The following is a 23,609-nucleotide window of genomic DNA, read 5'->3' as shown; positions in this document are numbered from 1 at the left end:
AGAGTTAAACATAACAAAACAAATTAGTTCCTGTTATTACAACAGCTATAAGCAGTCGTCCCCTCACCAGACTAAAAATAAGTCAAGAAATAGGCTCATGTTACTGATGAACTGCAAAGCGCCTGCATTACAAAGTGCTGACACTGGCGACTCCTTCCTTCCTCCACACAGAAAACGTCACTACATCGCTTTTAGAAGATGATAATGAGAGGGATAGAGGGTCAGAGCACAGGGTCAGCCATGATGCAGCGCCCCTGGAGCATGGTGAGTTAGGGGCCTTGCTCAAGGGCCCATCGGTGGCAGCTTGGTGGTGCTGGGGCTTGAACCCTGATCTTCCTTTCAATGATCCAGAGCCTTAACCAGCTGAACTACCACCACCTCTCCTGTCTTTAATGTTAGAGTACGTCTTTTACTCTACTCTTTTACTCTGGCCTGCTGAAAATGAAATAAAGTCACAGAGTGTTTTCAATAAATAAATAAATAAATAAATGAAAAAGAGAGAAGCATCCTGGATTTCTATGTGGTTTATGGTAGCAAGTGATCTGACGGGAGGAAGTGCTGAGCATTTTAAATCGTCTCACATCTCTGTCGTCTTCTGGGACAAGCCAAGCTTTGAAGATTTTCCTGAGCCCCCAACACACACACACACACACACACACACTCACACAGCATAAAGAAAATAAGACTAGGATACTTTAAGGCTACAACATAAAAGCATGTGTATTTGTAAAAGGGAAAAAAATAACACGTTTTTATCATGTGTTTTGTGTTCATAATCTACATCACATTGTGTTGGGATATGAACTTTGACTTTTGTAATCATTATCATATTCCTGAATGGAGGGTCTTCATGATGGAGGATGTTTGCTATGCTTTAAATAAATAATGTAAAACTTGGGGGCGAGTTTGCCTCGTATGTCTGGGGTTGGGGGTCCGATTCCCACATCCACCCCATTGCATGTTCTCCCTGTGCTTCGTGGCTTTCCTCTCCAGTGCAAATGAGTGTGTGATTGTGCCATGTGATGGCTTGGCACCCCATCCTAGGTGCCCCTGGGGTAGACTTCAGGTTCTCCGTCACGCTTTGCAAGATGGATGAAGGTAAACACCACCCATCGGACACCCTGCATCAGTTTAACTCAGGGGTTTTACTTGTTACTGCGGATGAAATGCATCAGTGGTGTTGCGTGTGTGTGTTTAAATCACTGAAATTGACAGAAATTTAGTTGTTTCTAGCACTACAGTAAAGGCAGAAGAGCTCAAAGGGGCAGTTACTGGGGGGGTTTATACAGTCATGGTCCAGTGGTGTTGTAGCTTCTTCGTACAAACAAACAATACTCCAAATTAGCAATACAATAAACCACTACTTATTTGTTATTAAATCCCTTACTGTATTTTTTTAACTGAAGCAATGAACACAGATCATATTTTTTGAAGTATAGGGATATTTAAGATATAGTGCTGATTTCTCCCTGTAACTCCAAACACATTTAGACTTTTTAAATACCACCATCACATCACACGGCTTTATATAAATAATTAATGCAGGACTGGTGCTGGAGGATATTCAGACTGACTGCAGAGTCACCGCTTATATCTGGGTCGTGACATCCAGCACAAACCCACAACGTCACTCAACGTCACTTATCTCTGTACAGGGTATGAAAGTCAGGCACAAAGAAACATGTTGAATATAATTAACATTTATTAAAGTAAAAATAAATGCTATGTCACACTACAGAGAATCTGAGCTGGTAAGAAGTCAGTTAATGAGTATTTCTGACTAGAAAATGATATTTATTTATATTTATTTATTTTTTACTAATTTTAAGCTGCAAATAGTGAAATTTCTGGAACGATACAGCATGATCTGTGATGAGAATAATTTAAAGCTGAATAAGTAGTAAAATGACGAGAAGTTGGTTTAATCATCTTATTTTTGGTATGGAATTAAACAGATAATGTTTTTTGATATAAGGAAAGTTTTTGTCAATACACTTAAATACACTAAATCTACACACACACACACACACACACACATCCCCACATTTCCCTCAGGGGATCAATAAAATCAATCAATCAATCAATCAATCAATCTATCTATCTATCTATCTATCTATCTATCTATCTATCTATCTATCTATCTATCTATCTATCTATCTATCTATCTATCTATCTATCTATCCCCAAAATACCACAAACTCAAAACACATACACACATACAGAGACACACATCTACACTCACCCAAACTACACAAACTTAAAACTCATAAAAAATATACACACACACACAAATTAAAACACACACACACACACACACACACACACACACACACACACAATAAGGTGATTAGGCTTCTGTTGCTGCAGAAACAAGTTGCCTAAAGCTACTGTAAATGTTGTTAACTTTCACCATTAATCTCTCTCTCGCACACACACACACACACACACACACACACCTTTGTACATCGAAATGACACTTGGATCTGCAAACCTGCTCTTTACAGCATGGATTGCTACTGACATGTTTTGTGAAAAGTGGGCGGAGTTATTCTCTGTACAATTTGCATCTATTTAGCTCTCACTAGGCTGGAAAGCTGTTCGAATTGTAGCCTGGTGTGAAAAGTTGGTTTGTTTGTGTACAATCAGTTTCTCCATCTTCTCAATGTGTTCAGCTCAGCTGGAAGAGGCTGAAATGTGCTCATTAGAATATCAGCCTACGCTCTCACAGTTCTCAGATCAGTGCAACCAGCAACCCTACAGCTTCAGCACTGTTGATCAGGTTTCCATCTTCTAACAGCAGAGGACAAGAAAGGATGGAGAGAATTTATTTTACTGAATGTGGAAAAAAACATTTAATTAAAGTACTTTTAAAAATGGCAGTGTGTGTGTGTGTGTGTGTGTGTGTGAGAGAGAGAGAGACAGAGAGAGAGATAGACAGAGAACAAGAAAGAGAGAGTGAGAGACACACACAGACAGAGAGAGAGAGAGAGAGAGAGAGAGAAAGAAAGACCAAGAGAGAAACAGAGGAAAACAGACTCAGATAAACAGAGTGAGACAAAGAAATAGAGACAGTGAGAGACACACACATAGACAGAGACAGAGAGAGACATAGAGTGAGAGAGACAGAGAGAGAGAGAGTGAGAGAAATAGAGTAAAAGAGACTCAGATGGACAGAGAGTGAGACAAAGAGATAGAGAGACAGTGAGAGACACACACAGACAGAGACAGAGAGAGAGAGAGAGAGAGAGAGAGAGGCTGAGGGACAGAAGTGAGTGACAGTAGTGAGCAGTGAAGACAGTAGAAACAGAAGAGGGAGGAAGAGAAAAGGAGGGGCAGGAAGGGAAGCTAGTAAAGGAGGGAGAGACGAGGAGCAGTAGAGCAGGAGAGAGAGAGTGAGAGCGCAAAAGAGAGAGAGAGAGAGAGAGAAAGAGGGAGAGAGAGTAGAGGTTCTCTGTCTGACTAAACCTGACTGAAGAAAATGCATCCCAACTTTGCCGGCACCTGGAAAATGAAGAGCAGTGAGAATTTTGATGAACTTCTGAAAGCCCTGGGTAGGACTCCTCATGCATTTCATATTCAGCCTCATTCTCACATTATTTCTCATCACACTCACATCAATCAGACATTCCTGCTGGAGGATGTAAAGATCACGAGTACATGCGTACCTCTTTATCATGTAGCGTGATGAGCGACTGATGCTGTGGGATTTCAGTGGAACAGGCGAGCCATTGTAGATTAAAAGGGCAGGCAGCAGATAGACGAGTAATTAATTAGTCGTGGTTTGCATTAAAAGTGGATCACAGACCGAGATCTCGGCTTGATCTTAAACCCTGTAGGCTTCTTATCTATTTATTTTTAAAACCAAGTCCATCCATATTTCTGCAGAAGAGTTGACGAGGCTCAGACGAGTCTCCTGAGTAATCAGAGCCGGTCTGTTTAAAACTGGGTCAGTTTTCTGCTAGAGATTTGTTGCTATTATAATAATTCATCATCCTGTTATAGTGAACACTGTTGTTTTATTGTTTTCATGTCATACAGTCACGCAACCTGATCACAACTAAAGCAAAACACTTTATTTAATACATAATTGAGATTATATTAGGTGGGTGACAGGAGGATGGAGCTCTCCCACCCTCGATTTTTATCGGAACAACAACCGAATTAGGCTACAGCACTGAAATGTGATGGAAATATATATATATATATATATATATATATATATATATATATATATATATATATATATATATAAAACCATAGCATGACATTATGGGGATAATTCTTCCTTGTGTCATCTCAGGGAGCTTTTCCTCTCTACTGTTGTGTCTGGATTGTGCAGTAAGGATAAATATAAATTTAAATTTAATGTAAATCTTGGTTAAAGTGATATACAAATAAAACTTAATTGAACAACAGTAACACAATGCTGTAATAGTGTCACATTTTTAATAGTGTCACAGCTTTGTTGAGAAATGCCTTCATTTAAAACTTCATGCAAAAATCCTTTATTAGACAATTGCTAACTGCTGGAATAATACATTAGATCATTTAATGGCTTTAACATATCATGTGTATTTGCCAAAAACAAGAAAATCAACTATGATGCCAAAATCTGATCTGAAAAAACAACCTACACCGACAATCTAACCAATTGTAGTTCAGCCATTAGAACTCCACAATATTTACAGCAAACATATTTTTTAATCCTATTCCATGATCTCAGTGAACTTCCACTGCAGCATGTGCACATTTTCAGTTCTGACTTTATATCCTGCATAGAACTAAGATTAATATTAATCCTGCAGCACAGAGTAACTGATAAAGCACAGCTAATGAAACTGGGGCTGTTTGACACTTCGTGGCTGAAAACAAACGTTTAATGTATTTCCTCTCGGCCCTTCGGGAGTGCAAATGAAATTACTCCTCACAATCAAATCTGTGAAAGATTGCACTCAGGATGTTGTTATAGGACACTAATGTAGCGTTTCAGGCTTTTCTGTGTGTGTGTGTAAACTCTAGCATCACAGCAGTAGTGTTCAGTTATTAGCAAGGCAGATTTGCCAAAGATGAGATTCAAGCTCATACAGTGCTGATATTCTGTGCAGGCTTTACACATGTCCACTGCAACTGCCCACACAAATCACTCACTCTGTTACACGACTGTTCTGTAAAAAGAAAGCCACTCATCATGGTTGTGTACTGCGCACACAGAGCTGCTCTCTGATCCATCATCACCCTCTCGGCTGGAAACGAGCTGCTGGGCACCAGGCTTTCAAACAGGAACACATTATTCTTTACTGACGCTGTACCAGTGAAAATCGACTGAGTTTGTTTCTAAACATATTTATGTGAAATAGTGTATATATATTATATATAAAGCACAGAAGCTATAATTGACTAATCCAGAATTATTTGCTTAAAAAAAAGGGCATTTCCTGTAATGAGGTTACATAAAAGTTATAAAAGATTATAAAACATATTTCTGGTCTATTTTAAAATTCTGGAACATTTTAAAAAATGTATCTATTGCCTTTTTCTAGCAAGAATTATTATTATTATTATTATTATTATTATTATTATTATTTATTATTATTTATTATTATTGATAATAATAAATCATCCTTCTAGAATCTTATATTCTATCCTATATTTTCACTTGATGTCATTTTTTGCAGTGTTACAGTAGTTTGTCCTGCACTTTAGGACCAAACAGTATTATTTTATCTGCGTTGTTGTCTCAATTCTCAGCTTTGATTTAAATAAATAAATAAATAAATAAATAAATAAAAATCATAAATAATAATAAAACTTTTGATATTGCTACTTTTCTGTTAAGCACATAATTGAACTACAATTATGGAGACGTTTTGTTTGTTTTTTTGTTTTCTTTTTGGCTTTTCTTTATTTTTTCTTTGCCAGCTTCGGACATCAAAATATGATCAAATATTTTTGGTACATTTCTAGAAAAGGCACATGATACGGTGTGTCCTTAATACAAGGCAAAAAATAATAATTAAAAAAATAATAAATAAAGAGATGAAATAAATATATACATGTATAATGGATATGTTCTAGCAAAATAAACATATATATATGTACATTTCCCTATAATGGCCAAATTGAACTACATAAATAAATTGATATTTGCTATAATTGAAGGAAGACAGCATAAGTATAATGAATTATTTTATTTATTTATTTTAACAACATTTTTTAGATTCTTAGCTTTTCATTAACGTACAGTGCTGGAGCTCAGCTCTGTTTTCTGTTTCGTGCCACGTTTAATGTCATCAATAACCTTCAGAAAATGTTTTATATTTCATGCAGAGTTTCTCAAAAGCCTAAAACCAAATCTGTCACCTTTTTAGACAACGTTTATTTAAAGTTAAAGTCTGCATTAAACTTCTTTTACTGCACATCTCCATACCGAAGCTGCTGGAAAACGACATTTCTCTTTTACTCAGGGAACTTCAGTATCATGTCAGTATCACACTCATTGTTCAGTTCAGTATCTACAGCCTTTAAAAAACAGACTGCACTTCCAGATCCAGATCCAGATCCAGATCCACTGAAACCCAAATTTTAATCAGATTGTGTTTTATTCACAGTCTAGTCCATGTTTATGGAGCTGTGTGTCAAATCAGATATATAAAAAAATAAGCACGTCTCACTAGAGTCTACTTGCAGAGACTGAAAATTGAATTATATTTCCTGGAGAGAGTTTCTGCAGACTGTCAGCAGCAGAAAAAAGCTTAAATACATAAAAATGGTCAAATATGTGGAAAAAAAACAGGGTTTTCCTGAAAACTTCCATGCAGTCACACAATCCTGGCATCTCTCTGTCTCTCTCTCTCTCTCTCTCTCTCTCTGTCTCTATCTCTCTCTCTCTGTCAGTGTTATCACATTCTAACTACAGCAAGTCGTCTCAGCATTTCATTACTGTTGCTCCCAGCATGACGGTGCTGGGATTTCGATTGGCGTTCAGTTGAGTTGAACAATGATTTTTGGTGTAAGCGCTATTGGCAGGTCCAGCTCGGGTCGGGTCGGGTCAGGGTGGGGTGGTTTGAGGTTTTCTAGAAAGTGGAGCTTGTTCTGACCCCCTTGCTGTGTCCTGTCAGGCGTGAATGCCATGCTGAGAAAGGTGGCCGGAGCGGCTGCTGCCAAACCTCATGTGGAGATCCGGCAGGACGGAGAGCAGTTCTACATCAAGACCTCCACTTCAGTACGCACCACCGAGATCAACTTCCACATCGGCCAGGAGTTTGACGAAGAGACCGTGGATGGCAGGAAGTGTAAGGTACACCGTGAGAAACGTACACAAGCATGGTGAAAGTGTGAACATGAGAATGTTTTTCCAGCAGCGGTGCTTCAACGGTAGAGCAAAGATCACATTAGATTATGTTAGCTCTTTCTACCAGTTAACCCTTTGTACCAGTACACTGGAACTCCAGTCCGCTGCTGGAATGAGAATCGACTCAACAGACATTTTCAATCAGTATAAAGAAACGAATGAAGTGCTGGCTGTGAGTCTGATACAAAATCAGTCAGTTGGCTTTCAGTGTGTTTTAGACGTGCATTTTTTCCCTCTGTTGGATAACCTTACACTGAATTTTAGTGGTTGAAGACAAAATATGGCTGCTTTTTAGAAGAAAAAGCACTTTGAGCATCTCAGAAAGCAGAAATGGGTTTGATATCAACACTTATTTTGAAGATACAAACATTTTTTGGAACTTTTCTATGAATACATCACCCCTTGCAGGCTAGGGAAAAACAGAAATCCTTATGAAACAAATGCTTAAAGGCCTGAGTGTCTACTTTCATATGAGCTTCATATTAACCACCACTGTGGAGTGGAACATGACAAAGACATTCAATGTTCAACATGAACACAACCAGACAGGAGCAAACTCCATTTTTCTTTCATATCTTTGCTAAAAAAAGAATTAATAAATATTTTTTATGAAACATTTAAGTCATGTACTACATCAGTAACACAAAACATGAAGGAAATATTTGACATCATCAACAACCTCAACATGTTAACTCTGACAGTGTTTCTAGGATAAACATCTTATTTTCCCTCACACACTTTTCATAAAATATTCTTCTTCAGGATTGATGGAAAATTGAATAACTGAACATTATTTGAACTTTAAGGCTCCAGCTTTCCTTAAAAGCTAATTCAAGCTCCGTCATATTCACCTCCCAGGTAAAAGATACACACTAAAGGTACAAAAGATGTCACTTGATGGTTACGAGGAAAACCTGTGAGAGAGTCTTGACATGTATCTGCTATGAAAGGTTCCGTATCTCATGTCGAGCTTCACCCTCAATCCTTCCTCTTCACAGCACTATGTAAATGTATTAGATTGCAAATATTCCTCTTGTTAAATGGACTTCATAGTGAGGAACAAGTGATGAGAAAAAGATGTAGAAGGACTAGCCTGAGGTCAGGAGGTGGAACAATGCAGTCATGACGCATCTCTTAGTGGACAGTTTTATTTATACGGACAGGTTTATTAGCTACAGCTGGGGTTTCATCACTGCTAGAGAAAACGTCTGGTCATATGTTTGACTCAAATATTACAGTGAATCATTTCAAAAATGCAAAGGAATATGGTTTAATGTCTGCGTTTTAATTTTCCTCCAGTAAACAGGTCTGATTGACGCAAAAAGTATATTTAAATGAACTTTGTGTTAAAAGTCAAAAATTATGTTTAACTGCAAATAAAACAAGGGAGTGAATTAAGTCTTTCTGCACCATGAAGTGGGAAAACCCAGATATTCACATTTTTTTGTGATGATTGACAGCATGTTTCTTCATCAATAATAGATCTGAGGTTTAAAATCGCTAGCTTTTAGTGAAGACGGCTCATTTTTGGGCAACTTATTTTGCTTTCTGTGAACAAATAAAGTCACATTTTGCGGAGTGCTTCAACAACCTCAAAGCAAAAGAGGGATCATTAACCACAGCAGACACGGTCTGAGACGGAAACCGAGACCAAAAGAATGATAGATCTGACCGCATTCCTCTAACCATGATCTTTTTGAATAGTTCTTTTAATCAGTTTAAAGACAGACATCTGCATCGTGTTGTATTTTTTCCATTAAAACTGACATATGGTAATTAAACATAAACATAACATCGGTTCATTCTGCTCCATTCTGAGGTTAAATATTACAGTGTCTTGATGAAAGTCTTAATGAAATATATATTCATTATATTATATTATTTTGCAATGAGGAGACAACCTTACTGTCATATTTGATGTGAGTGTCTTTTAAATCCAAGCCAAAACCATGATATCAGCGAACTCAAACAAAGCATAAACCCAGAGGACTTTCCTGAGCTCTTTGAAGGACTGTGTTACTCTGACATTTATGGATTCTCTTTGAGTCTGCTTTTCTCAGAATAAAAAAAAGGAAGGAATGTCTGTGGAGACTGCAAGGAGATGCTTCCAGAGAAGTGACAGCTGAACAAGATCGACGTTTGAGCTCGTAACCTCGGAGCAGTCAAGAAAGACACGGATGAGATGAAAAAATATGGAGTGTTGTGTAATGGGATTGAAAAACTGCACATAAGTACAGAATAAAAGTGTAAGAAACCAACACACTGCTGTTGTGTTGTAGGGAAACAGAGCATTCTCTACTGCAGCGTCACGGTCGAGCCAGTGTGAGCGTCGAGCTTTGTGCGTCTCTCCCTCGGGAGGCTTGTGTTGCCGCTTACACTTAAGCCTGATGATCGACATGCTTTTCTGCTCAGTACTTTTATCACGCTGCACCACCCCCAGGGACGTGTCTGTGGTCTGCTCCGCTTTAGTTTGTGGCGCAGTGATTCTACATCTTGACCAAAACAGTGACGAGCACGTATTGGATCTGACCAAAATAACAACAGATCTTTGATCAGGGACATACAATGTGGTAAATCGGTGACAGAAGTAGCAGGAAAGAACGTGTAGCAATTGAGATAAGAGGTTTGGTTTTCTCTGAGGGACGTGATAATGATACTCTGCTTCAGTGTGTGTGTTTATAGATGAGCATACTGGTTGGAATAATAGCATTTTTTCCTAAAGCCAGAATTTGAATAATGAGCTACAGCTGCCCAAGCATACACACACACACCAGGATTTAGAGATAGAGGCATCACACCAGCAGCTGTCTCTTACTCGTGTTATTTTTACAAGGTCAGAGCCCCAAGCCTGTCCAGTCTGTGCTCCCAATCTGAACAGCTCTACCATTCTAACCTTAAACAACACTTTATTCAGTCCTCAATCTAGAGAAGTGTAGTCTTATTGTCTTTCCACTTAGCAGGGACCGAGGGCAGGAGACTTTGACAAATGAAGGGTTTTTTTTTTTTTTGCCTGGCTTGTTGCTATAGAGACAGACTTTAGAAGTGTTCACCTGCAGAGTGAGAGGAGAGGAGAAATGACTTCCTCGAGTCAGTTTATCATGGATGTCAGGGAGTGAAAGAGCCAAACAACCAAAAGAGCAGCATCACTGTGGAAATGAGGTTTTGTGTGTGTGTGTGGGATTATAAACTGTCTGTGTAGGAGAGAGAGAGAGAGAGAGAGAGAGAGAGAGACTTAAATTCACAAAATCAGATGCATTGTTTCCTCTTAATATCTAATGAAGTGCAACTATCCAATCATAATGCAGATTATAAATGAATAGTATTTTTCATATCACTAAATGAGGTCTACATGTCGAGCTCATTACCTGAAGATTCTCCCTACAGATACAGATTTTTGGTAATACTATGAGCTGAAGACATAAGTTCTTTCCATTCCACACACAAAATACTTTTGATACATGAACTTCCACTTTATTTGCTCTTATACTTCTACAGAGACACTCATGATGGCAAACACAAATGTTCTAACAGGTCTTCCCCTGCATGCCATCCGACTCTGCAACTGATCCAGAAAGACCTGTATTCATTCTTGCCAAATTCTCCCACACCACCCCATTGCTTAGGTGCCGAACATTTCTCTCTCTCTCTCTCTCTCTCTCTCTCTCTCTCTCTGGTCTGTCTGTCTCGGCAAAGCTCTCTGATCTCTGCTATACCTTTGATATGGTGATTAATATTTCACTCTCACACTGCAGCTGTGTGAATCGCTGTCTACTGGCTGTCACTTCAATTGGCTCTAAAGCTAGAGTCACGCTTTATTCAAAGAGTGTAAGTGCCTGGAATGATGATTCATTGAAGTGCAAACTTCCAAGTAGTTTAACACACAACAGCAGAGGCCAAGACTCATTAAAGTTGAGGACTGTTTTTCTTTCTCAATGTGGTCTCTTACTTGCACATTCTTAAAACTTCAGGTTAAAATTAGTACACTACCTTGAGAACGAATCTCCTCTGGCTCAGAAATTATTTACAGAAATGTAATACAGTATAAGGTTTTATCATGAGTTATCGTTATTCTCAGGTTAGAGTTTGGTAATTAAAATAGTCCAGATATGTATTTATTGAATTTAGCTTTAATTCGTTTAATTTCAGGAGCTGTGTTTGAGGACAGGTTCATTAAAACCCTGAGATGAAACAGCTAGCTTTAAAGAACTGACCACAACCATTACAGTGGTGTTACTTTCTAACACTTATAGGTCAGTAACACCATCGAGAGAGATTTCCAAGGCCTTTGGACTAAAAGTGGTTCTTCACATCCTGTGATAGCTTTAAGCCCAGGTACATACAGTGAAGGAATTGCACATCATTGTGCAAACCAATCACCAATCCTTCTAGATGCTTGCTGTTTGTTGCTTGAAGTGTGTACCCAGGTGACAAGTCCACTCTTTAAGGCCTCTAGATCACCCATGGTGAGCTTGTCAGAATCTCTAGGGTCTCCACCTCCTTCTTCTTCATATTATTATCTCATAGAATGAATGTGTTCAAGAAGGTAAGTGATAGCAAAGTGGTTGGAACAGACTCTTAATGCTCAAGGTCATGTTTGGTGATGATAAACCCATGACCAGGCACCAGCTTTCATATTCTTAGAACCAAATCTGTTTAAATTGTTAAGGAGGTAGATGCTGGGCCTTGAAGAATAACCTGTTGTCCTGTGGTCTGTGACAACAGCAAAAAAAATGGAAGCTGCTGAACCGGCAAATATCTCCAATCATTCACTTACCCCTTGATTTAGGAGAAGAAGGAGACCCCAGTTTCTGATCACAGTAAAGTTCTGTAGGTGTGAGCTTTCAGAAGAAAATAAGGCAACTAGGTAGGTCTTGAATGGCTGATTCCCACAAATAAATAGCAATGAAGGATGAATTTGAATGAGGATGAATGAATGCCCTGTGGCGAACTATCAAGATGAACTTAATCTGGAGCTGGAGAGCAGGGTAGCCAGCATGGCATGTCTTTGTGGAGCATAGCTACAGGTGCAGGAATGGTGGTCAAATTCTTGAGGAAACCTTTGTACAAGCAAGTGATACCTGAAGAAGGTCATTTTTCTTTACTGGTGCTGCTTATTAAACCTCATTAAAATGATCCTCAAATCAGATATTTCTTCTTCTAAACTTACAAAGCTCAAAGAATACTTCTAAAAAGTACTGTGAGAGGAGTACAAACTATTGCTAAGGAGCACAATTATGAACTTGTTACAAAGAACCTCATTGGTTTTTCTCAGATTATCCTCATTGATTTTTATCTGTTTTGTCAAAGAGTTATGAGCTAGTCCATACAGCATGGCCATGTACTTCTCCTTCCCAGAAGTGAATGAGATGTATTCACAATACAGGTAAAGTCTGCTGAATAACTCTGTGTGCTAATTATGTGTAGCATGGTGCAGAGAAATTAAGTAGTGGAAATTTCCTGTGCCTTTAAAACTTGGAGATTATTCATGATCTGAGCCCACCACCTTTCTTCTCCCTGTAGAAGCTTGAGGACATAGTGAAAGTTGATAGACAGATGAATTCCTGCTTTGGGGACACATTGATGTCAGGGGCAAGGAGGTGATGCTCTTGGCATGAGGTACTGCCTTAGACATCAGTCACAAGGGTCTAAAAGGAAATGATGGACACATGAATCTGAGCCAGGAGCTGAATGGCTACTGCAATGTCTGTGCTTCTAAAGCCCAACTAATGGCGAGGAATCCATTACATGCAGTCTTTACTGCATTAATGAGGGATCATCTACGCTCTGTTTATTGTCTAAATTGACTACATCACTCATATTTATTGCTGTCTGTGTGATTATGTCTGTTTATGTTCATCTTGTTTGTAGAGTTTGGCCACTTGGGAGACAGAGAACAAGATTTACTGCAAGCAGACACTGGTGGATGGCGATGGGCCCAAGACGTACTGGTCCAGGGAGCTGAAGGGGGAAGAACTTATACTGGTGAGAATGGATGGATGGATGCAGTTCCAGTTGCTGACCATCAAAATACAAGACAAACATCTCATACAAACAATGTTAAGAAGCACCACCAGAGGTTGTAGCTTTTCATTCACTGACCGAATCTCTGATGCTCATGATATCCTACAAATCCTTCATAGGCTTAAGAAAGAGGCTGAAATACAGTAAATGTAAAAGCTTACTATCTTTCACTGCCTTGATTCGTCTCTAAGCACAACTAAGTTTGCTACAGAAATCTCTGCCAGCTTTTTCTCAGTGCCTCCCTCTGCAATCAGATGGATGTCTTTCAATTAAAGAATTCCAAAGACTTTAAGTATTTACCCAGTGGTTATGGAGCAAGACGGAGCCTTCTTAAGAGAGGGCGAGCGAGCAAGAGAGAGAGAGAAAAAGACAAAAAGAAACCCAGTGCACTCTGTGCTTCACCCCAAAGCTAGGCACAGAGCCAGAAAACACATTCAGGAGCTCTATACCATCACCTCCCAGCAGCAGGAGAGAACAGTTTAGCAACCTTTATATGAACTTTCACCAAGTCCCCTGAAATAAACAATACACCCTATTCAGCCATTGATACACAGCTAATGATGATGCTGAGATGCAGACAGATCAAGAATGTGGGTTTAATGTACGGATTACTTACGGTACTCAAGTTACATATATATATATATATATATATATATATATATATATATATATATATATATATATATATATATATATATATATATATATATATGCACAATAAAAAAGAGCTATAAAGCCCAGGGAACTGCTACTTCTTATGATTTAAGAACATTTGTACAAAACAGAAGGATCCAAATGAAATACATGAAGTTAAAGTGCAGTGGAGGTTTGGGGAACCACATTCAAAACGAAACAACACTAACAGCTTGTAACTTGTATGAAATGACACGAAGAATAAGTTTAGGGTTGAGGGCGGGGCTAGCTTTCATATATTCGTTTTTCCTAAAACCTCATTCATATGAAACAAGACAAACGAAATCCAATCAGACTGCCATTAAATTTACACAAAATATAAGTCAGGGTTATATTTTCATTAAAGAAACTTTAATGTGTGGGGAAAAATATGGTAACAGACAGTCCAATAAATAATTTCTGATAAATTAATTAGTGAATTTTAAAGAATCGTATACGTGCATTTCTTTTCAATTATTCATTCATTCACTCTTTAATTCAGCGTCAGTAAAAGTGCTTTATCCTGGTCAGGGCTGTGGTGGATCTGGAACCTGTCCTGGGAATACTGGGCATGAGGTGGGAGAATTCAGCCTCAGTCACACGCACACTCATTCGTAGCCAAATCCACCTACTGGCATGTGTTTTCCGGAGGTGGGAGGAAACTGGACAACTTGTAGGAAACTAAATACAAACAGTTACCCGAGTTCAGGATGGAGTCATGGACCCTGGAGCGGTAATGAGAGTCGGTAATGAACCAACACCACAATCCCCCAGCGCATTAACATGCATTTAAAATGATGATTAAAGTGTCAGTGGTGTCCAGTTACTGAAGTACTTTACACCTCAGAAAGAACAGCAATATCAAACCAACAGCACACGAGCAGACTCCAAGCTTTCACTGCACCCATCATTAAGATTTTCTCCCTTCAGTCTCTGCTCTCTCTACTTTTTAAACAATCATGTATTTAAATTTATTCTTGACATGGACACATAATGCCTCGTCCCACCAAGAGCATGTTAAGCTGGAGTCTAGAACCATACGGAGTTATGGTGCACAAGCATCAAAACACAAAAAGAATAAATGAAGGTTGTGTATGCGATCGCTGTAGCAGTTTTTGTCAGTCTTCATCCCAGACCGAACCCAGGAATGTGTCAAACTGTCCAACTCAAACAGCGCCCCGACCCGGTTGATCGTTCGGCCGTTGCGAGATGCTTTTAGGCGTCTAAACAAACCACAAAACTTAAAGGAATTATGAGACTGAAAAGAAGGAATTCTAAATAACAGCAATCACGAGGCTCGTCTTTGGGAGTTCACGGTGAATCTAGGACGCATTTCCATAAAACATGAACACTTCATTAATTTTTGCTCAAATGCAAATAAGTGAAAGACAACGTACCCTTCTGTTTTTAAAGGTAGCTTTTAATTACCGAAGTGAAGCTCTAGTCTTAGACACAGACAGTTTTCTGCTGAAAGTGAGTTTGCTGATGTCTGCCAGAAAAATATCATTATTTTTGTGATAGTAATAGGATTTAACGACTTGGGGGAATTCATGTCATTAAGCTGATGCTGTTTTTTCCCCCCATCGGTTTCTCACAGACGTTCGGAGCGGACGACGTGGTGTGCACACGGATCTACGTGCGGGAATGATGCTGTAGACCTCACGGCCAGTCCTAAAGCACCATGCCGAGCTGCAATACCCCGAAGGGTCCAAAATCTCCCCCTACATCAAGCAACTTCCCTTCAGTTTTACTGTGATGTGGGATCTGAGCAACATCTCAAGCTTCTCTTAACTGGCCAGTTGTGCATGTGCACTTGTGTCCTAACTGTGCTTCTGTGCTAAACATCCATCCAGTTTTAAACTTCATTTGTCCAATCTTTTATTGTTGTTGTTTGTTTTTTTTTTAGCTGTGCATTTAGTGATATTGCATACACACACAAACACAAAAACAGGAATAAAATTGAAACCCAGGATGTGAAGTTTGTGATTTAGTTCAAGTCTTTGTATGGCAAATATGTTAAACAGCAATAACACAATAAGAATAAAATTACGATTGCTTGATTGATAAAGTAACTAGAACACGAATGGAATCGATTACGCTAACGTGTGCTCTTATAGAACAACACTGAAGCTGATTATTTCCCTATAATGATCCTATAAAACTATTCTGCTAGTCATGTTACACCAAAAGCACAAATTCTGACTCCTTCATCCTGAAGCCTCTCTGTGGAAGAAAACCTACTGAAAGCACTGACACTGGAGACTCCTTCTGTAAAGGTTAAATAAAGCCAATATAAAATGAATGCTTTCAGACCAATCAGATTCAACAGCACTATGATGGAAATCTAATGAATGACTTCTTGCTACAAGAGAGCCTTTGGCCATTATTATAAATGATATTACTGTATGAGATCGGGTGTACTATGTATAGGGATTGAACATGTTTCTTTTTTTCTTTTTTTCCACACAGCAACTGGTTATAAAGCTGCGTGGCCCTCTGGATAAAAAAATGGTCCATGATATTATCTTTGCTTATAAAATCATGAATTAAAGAAGAAATAAAAAGAGAAGAGGATCCTACCAATGCAAATGCAATCACATTTTTGGATAATTAAAACACAAACATTTTTTGCTTTCTCTTAAATATTCCGAAAGCCTTAATATATTGAACACGCTGTCACTGACAGCACTTTTAGGATTAGCAGATTTTTCCTGAGTCTGTCTGGCTCCGGATGAGATGTCACGCCCGTATGTCAGAATGCGTCATGTTTCAGCCGCCAGCGTCTCTCATGCAGCGCTGCAGCAATTAGTCAGTCTCCGTCTCAGCTGACGTTTCAGGCTACAGGATTAGAATGGAGTGGAAGAGAGAGAGAGAGAGAGAGAGAGAGATGAGGCAGGCTGGGAGAAGCACACAGTCACTCTTTCCTTTTTCTGGCTCTAAAGCTGGCACCGATGGAAATTAGAATAAAGAGCCTCATTATCAGTTCACCGGTTTTTATAACATGCCTGAACATGAAACAAGGTTCATGCTCTATACTATAGAATTATAGAAACCTGATTCTATTTACCCGCAGAGATAATCTGAACAGCAGTGATGAGTCAGTGTTTACTCCAGCACCATGGGACACACTGACCCCACCTATCCATCCAATTTATCCTGGTCAGGACCATCGTGGGTCCAGAGCCTGTCCTAGGAATGTAAAGCGTTTCAAATCACACATTCACACACTTGCTCACACCAAGAGGCAATTCAGAGTAGACAATCTACCATCCAGTATGTTTTAGAAGATGGGAAGAAACCAGAAAACCCAGAGGAAACCCACACAAAGAGAACAGGAAGAACATGAACACAAACTCCACACACATGGAGAACATTCAGCTGCGCATTCTTGAGATATTCTCGAGTTATCTCGGGTATCTGGACGGATAAAATCACATCGCCTCCATCACTCAGTGGCCGAGGCATAAAAATCATCCAAAGAAAAGCATCCAGTGACATTAACTTCTTTTTCCATCCTCTGTACTTCCCCACGAGTCTTGAGACGACTTGGTGGCTGTGGTTAGTGAAATTTATTACTTTGAACAGAAATTTCTAATTAGTTGTAGCTTTCTGTTACATCATTGCTGCACTTCTGTCTCACTCCTTCCATCTTCCCCTAAACCTTCAACTTCCAACTAAAATCCACAAAATGAGAACACTTGGGTGGTCATCACTGGACAGTAACATCAGCTTTATCTGGTGTTCAGACAGCAAGCCAGAGTTAAGACTGAGAGAAGCTCCTGTGTTATATTTGTGGCTTAGGGCACGATGTGTGAGTCCTGAACTGTGCTCTAAAACACACACACACACGAACATAAAGCCACAAGATAACTACAGACCTTGATACAAGGAAACGCCACACATACAAATTTAAGTGCGGACATGGGAATAATTTACAGTCTCAGACGGCCAATTGCGGGTCAGAACCCATTCCTGGAACTTGGACTATTTTCTTCAAGTTCCATTCTGGAGAAAATCAGAAGCGATTCTTGCTGGATGGACATGGAAACAAATAAGGTAGCATTCTTACTTTAAAGCAGAAATGTAGAGGTTATATAACCACAACCTGCTACCAGATTTAGAAATCTGCAGTCTGTATGCATGCATTATGAAAGTGCGTTTTTCTCCTCCGCCTTGTCTGCTTGACCTCAGTCAGAAACATTGCTCCTGCATCACAAAACAGAAACTGCAGAGAGCGAATCCATCTTACAGCGAGCTCAAAGGCTTTTGTCCTTTCAACATGTTCGCTTCACAGGCCTGGACACGGCGGCACGGTGGACGTTCCCATTAGGCTGCAGCGCCGTTGCCATGCTTTCTGACCTGATCGCTGTTGAAAGAATCAGTTTCCCCCCGGCTGCATCCCAATAGCCCTCCCACGTGCACCTCCTGTCCCACTGATGAGCCCGGGCCCTGACGCTCTCCTGCTCGGCATGAATTCAGCCATTGTCTCGGCACAGTAGTAGGTAAGCAGAGGGGAAGCCTGAAACACTGGGCCTTCTGTCAGCGACTCTGTACACACCACGCTGGCTTTACAGGCATGAGGGCTTTTCAGGGGCACCATCAAGTGCCAAACAGGCAGGAATCAGGGCACTGCACTACTCAGTCCTGGGGTTGGGAGAATCCGATGTGAGCTGGCATGTGCGGTTTCAGAGAGGCCAGCATCCAAATATCGTAGTTAGAAGAAACTCTGAACGATGAAGTCAGAATGTGGTACATGATCTCCTCCAGGCTTTTATTCTCATGTCAAGACTTAGAAACAGATCGGTCAGAAACAGCTCGGTCACTTTTTCCTGGCTTTAGACTAGGAGAGGAGACGACTGAGTAAAGGCAGGACGCTGGTGTTGAATCATAGCTATGTGTGGCAGACTGGGAAAACTTCACTTTCGGGAAATTTCAACTTTTTCTACTAGATTGAGTTTTGAGAAAAGACGGGTTTTATCCTTCAAGCACAAGTAATATTCTAATAAGTGGAAAAAATAAGGAAATGAATGATTTAAATCTTCCAGTCCAATTCTACTGATTACTAAAAAGCACTTATTTTTTATTTATATAATAAAATTAAGATGCCTTTATTACTTGCCTTGTCAAGTCTCATAGGAATACTTTATTAAAGATTGACATGATGATTAGTAATATCTAGAAATAATTTCAGCTGAAATTATTATTTAATATTATCCTGATCTTAAAAATCAAATATTGTATCTACCACTACAAAAAAACATTTATGGAAAAATTTTTTAGCTATTTCCGGCTGTGAAGCTAGAATTTGTTGATAATCCCGTTGATCCTTCATATCGTCTGTCTGTAACTCTGTCCACTGTTATAAAGAGCTTTCCTCTGGTCTGATTGGATCATCTAAAAGCACAGGACAATAACGTGACTGATTATATCCTGATATTCTTGAACTTGGACCAATTTCATCTGTGATATTGTTAATTGGATTGTCTTACCATGTTTTTGTGTTATTTATTTCCTTTGCTCTATCCTGCATCCTATTGGGCCTCGGCTGTTGTCAAGGAAATCACTTAAGTCTGGTTTGAAACAGTCGAGGCAAAGGCTGAAACATGGTTGTTTTGGTGAAAGGCATGTACAGTTGAAGCCAAAATGAAATGTTTTAGACATTTAAACTCCACACATATCACATGCAGTCAGTTGCTGTATTTCTGTATAAGATCATTTCCATATAATAGCAAACAGATTTTTTTTTACAGCTTTTAATTGCTAGTTCAGATTTTCAGTGGTTTAAATGTTTACATTTACTTAGTATTTACTGTTGTTGCCTTTTAATCACTTGAACTTCAATAAAACCAGTTGCATTTTCCCACAAGTTTCATAGGAACATCCTTCACTTTATTAAAGATTGACATAATGATTAGAGGGCAGCATGGTGGCTTAGTGGTTAGCACTGTTGCCTCACAGCAAGAAGGTCCTGGGTCCGAATCCCGGGTTTGAACAGGTAGGGGCCTTTCTGTGTGGATGTTCTCCCTGTGCCTGCCTGGGTTTACTCCGGTACTCTGGTTTCCTCCCGCAAAACGTGTACAGGTAGACTGGTGATTCTAAATTGCCTATAGGTGTGTGTGTGTGTGTGGTTGTCTGTCTATATGTGTGGCCCTGAGTGTACCCCTGCCTTTCGCTCAATGTGTGCTAGCTCCAGCAGATCCCCTTGACCCCAATTAAGAATAAGAGGGTATAGAAAATGGATGGATGATGATTAGAAATCATTTCAGCTGGAATTATTGTTATTTAATATTATCCTATAATAATATTATAATATTGTCCTACACACTCAGTTATGAACAAAATTCACCTTTCTGCCTGAGGTTTTGCTTTATGGTGTTGCTTCAGTATTTCTAGATAATCTTCCTTCCTCATGATATCTATTTTCTAAAGTGCATCAGTTTCCTTTTCCAACATAACACCACAATAACATGATGCTGCCACCATCAGCTGGGGTGGTGTTGTACAGATTAACAGCTTCTCCCTTTTCCCTCCACATATAGTGCTAATTATTATGGACAAACACTTCCATTTTGGTTTGCTCTGAGCAGAAAACACTGCTCCAAAAGGCTGGGCATCATCTGAAATCTTTTTAACACCAGTGTTTGAGTAGAAGCTTCTTCCTTGCAGGAGACTTTCAGGGCCACGGTGAAATAGGACTCTCTTAAAGATGGGGTGTCCAACCTTATCCAGAAAGGGCCGGTGTGGATGCAGGTTTTCATTCCAACCCAGCAGAAGCCACACCTGAATCTACTGAAAGCCAAGATCAGTTGGCTCCTGCTGGATTGGAATGAAAACCTGCACCCACACCGGCCTGGATAAGACTGGACACCTCTGCTCTAACTGCTTTACCACTTCCTTTGTTGTCTCAAGGTTCAGTTGAAACTTTCAGACCAAGGTTTGTTCTTCCAGAGGAGTTCATTTGTGGCCTTTTCCTGAAGGGTGCGGTGTCTGTGTGGTCCAAAGACTTTTATATTTGCATTTCTATTTCAAATGCTTGTGATACCTACAAGATGATGGTTCCAAACATTCCACTGTTTGGAAACTGCTCCTAAGGAGGAACCGGACTTGTGGAGAGATTTTCCCATGGACTAACCCAAGGGTAAAAATGGCTTTGACTCTAAATACAGCCACAGGTGCTCTACTAATTTCTGGAATCTTCCAGACAGATTAAAGACTCGGTAAAGTCTTTACTATATAGTGATAGAGTGAATTAAATCCGACTTGATTCTGTCTCAAATCGGTGTCCTACTTGACTCTTCAAAACAAAAACGAAATGTGTGGAGATTACATATATTTTCAGCTAGGTTTATGTCAACCGTTGGTAGTAATCCGTAATGAGGGTCAAAATGTGTTAATGATCAAAAGCAAATTTTCTGCTATTTTTGGCTCTCTACCAGAAATCGTCACAGCGACAGGTTTTCCCAGGCCGCCATATGTACTTGTCATTATGACCCTCCCAGCATCAATCTGCTTCAACTCATCTGTAAGCGCTACAGCGCAGCATACAACATACTGTACAGGATTAGCTGCTGATTAGGAGAGAGAAGTCTAGTCATGCAGAAGGTGCTTTCAGAGCCTCTCTGCAGCAGCACCACCCTCTCTCATTAGCTCTCATGGCAGGAGATGTCTCGCAGCGCACCTGTCAGGTCGAGTGCTCATCACAGCAAGCATCTGAGTCACGCTGACTTGTTAGGAAAACACAGCCGTTTTCACCACTCCAAAGCCAGGCCGTTCGACACATACACTCAAACAAACACAAGAAAAAAAACAAGCTATTAATGTAATCCTTTCAATAGATGCAGTACATTTGCACATTATACCACAAGGTTGTTAAATTCTTGGTCAGAATGTATAAAAAGTACATTTATATTACTGTGCTGGTTCTAATGCTTTATTTCTACAGTAACACATCACTGATATGGTTGTGAAAACTCTTGATTCAAATACACTATATTACCAAATGTCTTGGGACACCCCTCCAAATCATTGGATTCAGATGTAGTTTTTCAGGGGTTGAACTTCGCCCCTTAGTTCCAGTGAAAGGAACTCTTAATGCTTCAGCATACCAAGACACTTTGGACAATTTTGTGGGAAGTTTGGGGATGACCCCTTCCTGTTCCAACATGACTGCGCACCAGTGGACAAAGCAAGCACCATAAAGATAAGGATGAGTGAGTTTCGTGTGGAGGAACTTGACTGGCCTGCACAGAGTACTGACCTCAACCCGATAGAACACCTTTGGGATGAATTAGACCGGAGACTTCTCATCCAACATCAGTGCCTGACCTCAAAAATGCGCTTCTAGAGGAATGTTAAAAAATTCCCATTAACACACTCCTAAACCTTGTGGAAAGTCTTCCCAGAAGAGTTGAAGCTGTTATAGCTGCAAAGAGCCAAATACAAATTAAATTCATGTACATGTAAAGGCAGACGTCCCGGTTTTGGCCTGGCTTGCAGTCTCCGCTCTAATTCATCCCAAAAGTGTTCTATCAGGTTGAGGTCAGGACTCTGTGAAGGCCGGTCAAGTTCCTCCACACCAAACTCTCTCATCCATGTCTTTATGGACCTTGCTTTGACCACTGGTGTGCAGTCATGTTGGAACAGGAAGAGGTCATCCCCAAACTGTTCCCACAAAGTTGGGAGCTTGAAATTGTCCAAAATGTATGACGTATGAGGGCCTTGGTCAAGGGCCCAACGGTGGCAGCCTCCGATCGACAACTCAGAGCCTTAACCACTTGAGCCTTAACCTTTTGATCTGCATAAGTGATAAATGAAATCACACCAAAGCACAAGTCTGCTTGCCAACATATCTTTCATTATCTCCAATCTCTCCATCCAGTGAAGTATTCAGTTTGATGAGTCTCCTGCACCACAAGGTTCGAGCTTTCCATAGCAACTTAACCACACCAGCGCATTGACTCGTGCCATGTGGAATGAAATAATGGCCTAAAAATCACAACACAGCCGTCTGGACTAGACCGACACTGAAGCAGAGCATCTTAAATGATGCTCGGGGCTCATTTCCATATAGCTCATAAAAACAGGATGTTTAGCAGAGTGCCCAGAATGAAGGCTTGACTTCATAAAGAATGATGAATAGGCACTAGAGCAATGTTTGCTGTGTATCAGAAATACTACAGGATCGTTAAACGTGATCAGAGTACATATGAGACGGCAAAACGTTTTTTTTTTTTTTTTTAGCATTACCTCTATGTGACACGTTCAAGCAGGAGCAAATCAATAACGTGTTCATCTTTATTAAATCACATGAATTTACATTCATTCACATCATTCTAAAGGTCATTCTGAGCAGCCAATAAAATACTGGCATGTAACTGAAGATGAAACTCTGATGCCATGGAGCTATCAGTGGGCTTCTGGGTAAAAATCTATATATTTTAAAAAATATATTTTATATTGTTTATCTAGAAGATACACTATTTAGCCAAAAGTCTGTGCAGATCCTGACCATCACATTCATATGTGCTTGATGAAAATCCCATTCCATTCCACTAGATGTTGTGTG

General features: G+C 39.7%; 1 protein-coding gene across 1 annotated transcript; it reads left to right on the top strand.

The window, feature by feature from the left end:
• Positions 1-3,340: 3,340 nt before the first annotated feature.
• Positions 3,341-15,923, top strand: crabp1a (cellular retinoic acid binding protein 1a). Its single transcript, XM_058408826.1, has 4 exons — positions 3,341-3,551; positions 7,119-7,297; positions 13,220-13,333; positions 15,642-15,923. Exons 1-4 carry the CDS (start codon positions 3,479-3,481, stop codon positions 15,690-15,692), a joined length of 417 nt encoding a protein of 138 aa, XP_058264809.1. The 5' UTR covers positions 3,341-3,478; the 3' UTR covers positions 15,693-15,923.
• The last annotated feature ends 7,686 nt before the right edge of the window (positions 15,924-23,609 follow it).

This window comes from Hemibagrus wyckioides, linkage group LG14, assembly GCF_019097595.1.
Source record: "Hemibagrus wyckioides isolate EC202008001 linkage group LG14, SWU_Hwy_1.0, whole genome shotgun sequence".
Taxonomy (NCBI): domain Eukaryota; kingdom Metazoa; phylum Chordata; class Actinopteri; order Siluriformes; family Bagridae; genus Hemibagrus; species Hemibagrus wyckioides.
The sequence above is the reverse complement of the archived record's forward strand: the minus strand, read 5'-3'. Positions and strand labels throughout refer to the sequence as shown.

What these genes read in the sequence shown, in the direction of transcription:
- crabp1a (XM_058408826.1), top strand. Translation starts at nt 3,479, where the DNA reads ATGCATCCCAACTTTGCCGGCACCTGGAAAATGAAGAGCAGTGAGAAT. An exon ending in TGAACTTCTGAAAGCCCTGG is followed by an intron (nt 3,552 to 7,118) that starts GTAGGACTCCTC and finishes GTGTCCTGTCAG; the next exon opens with GCGTGAATGCCATGCTGAGA. An exon ending in TGGATGGCAGGAAGTGTAAG is followed by an intron (nt 7,298 to 13,219) that starts GTACACCGTGAG and finishes TCTTGTTTGTAG; the next exon opens with AGTTTGGCCACTTGGGAGAC.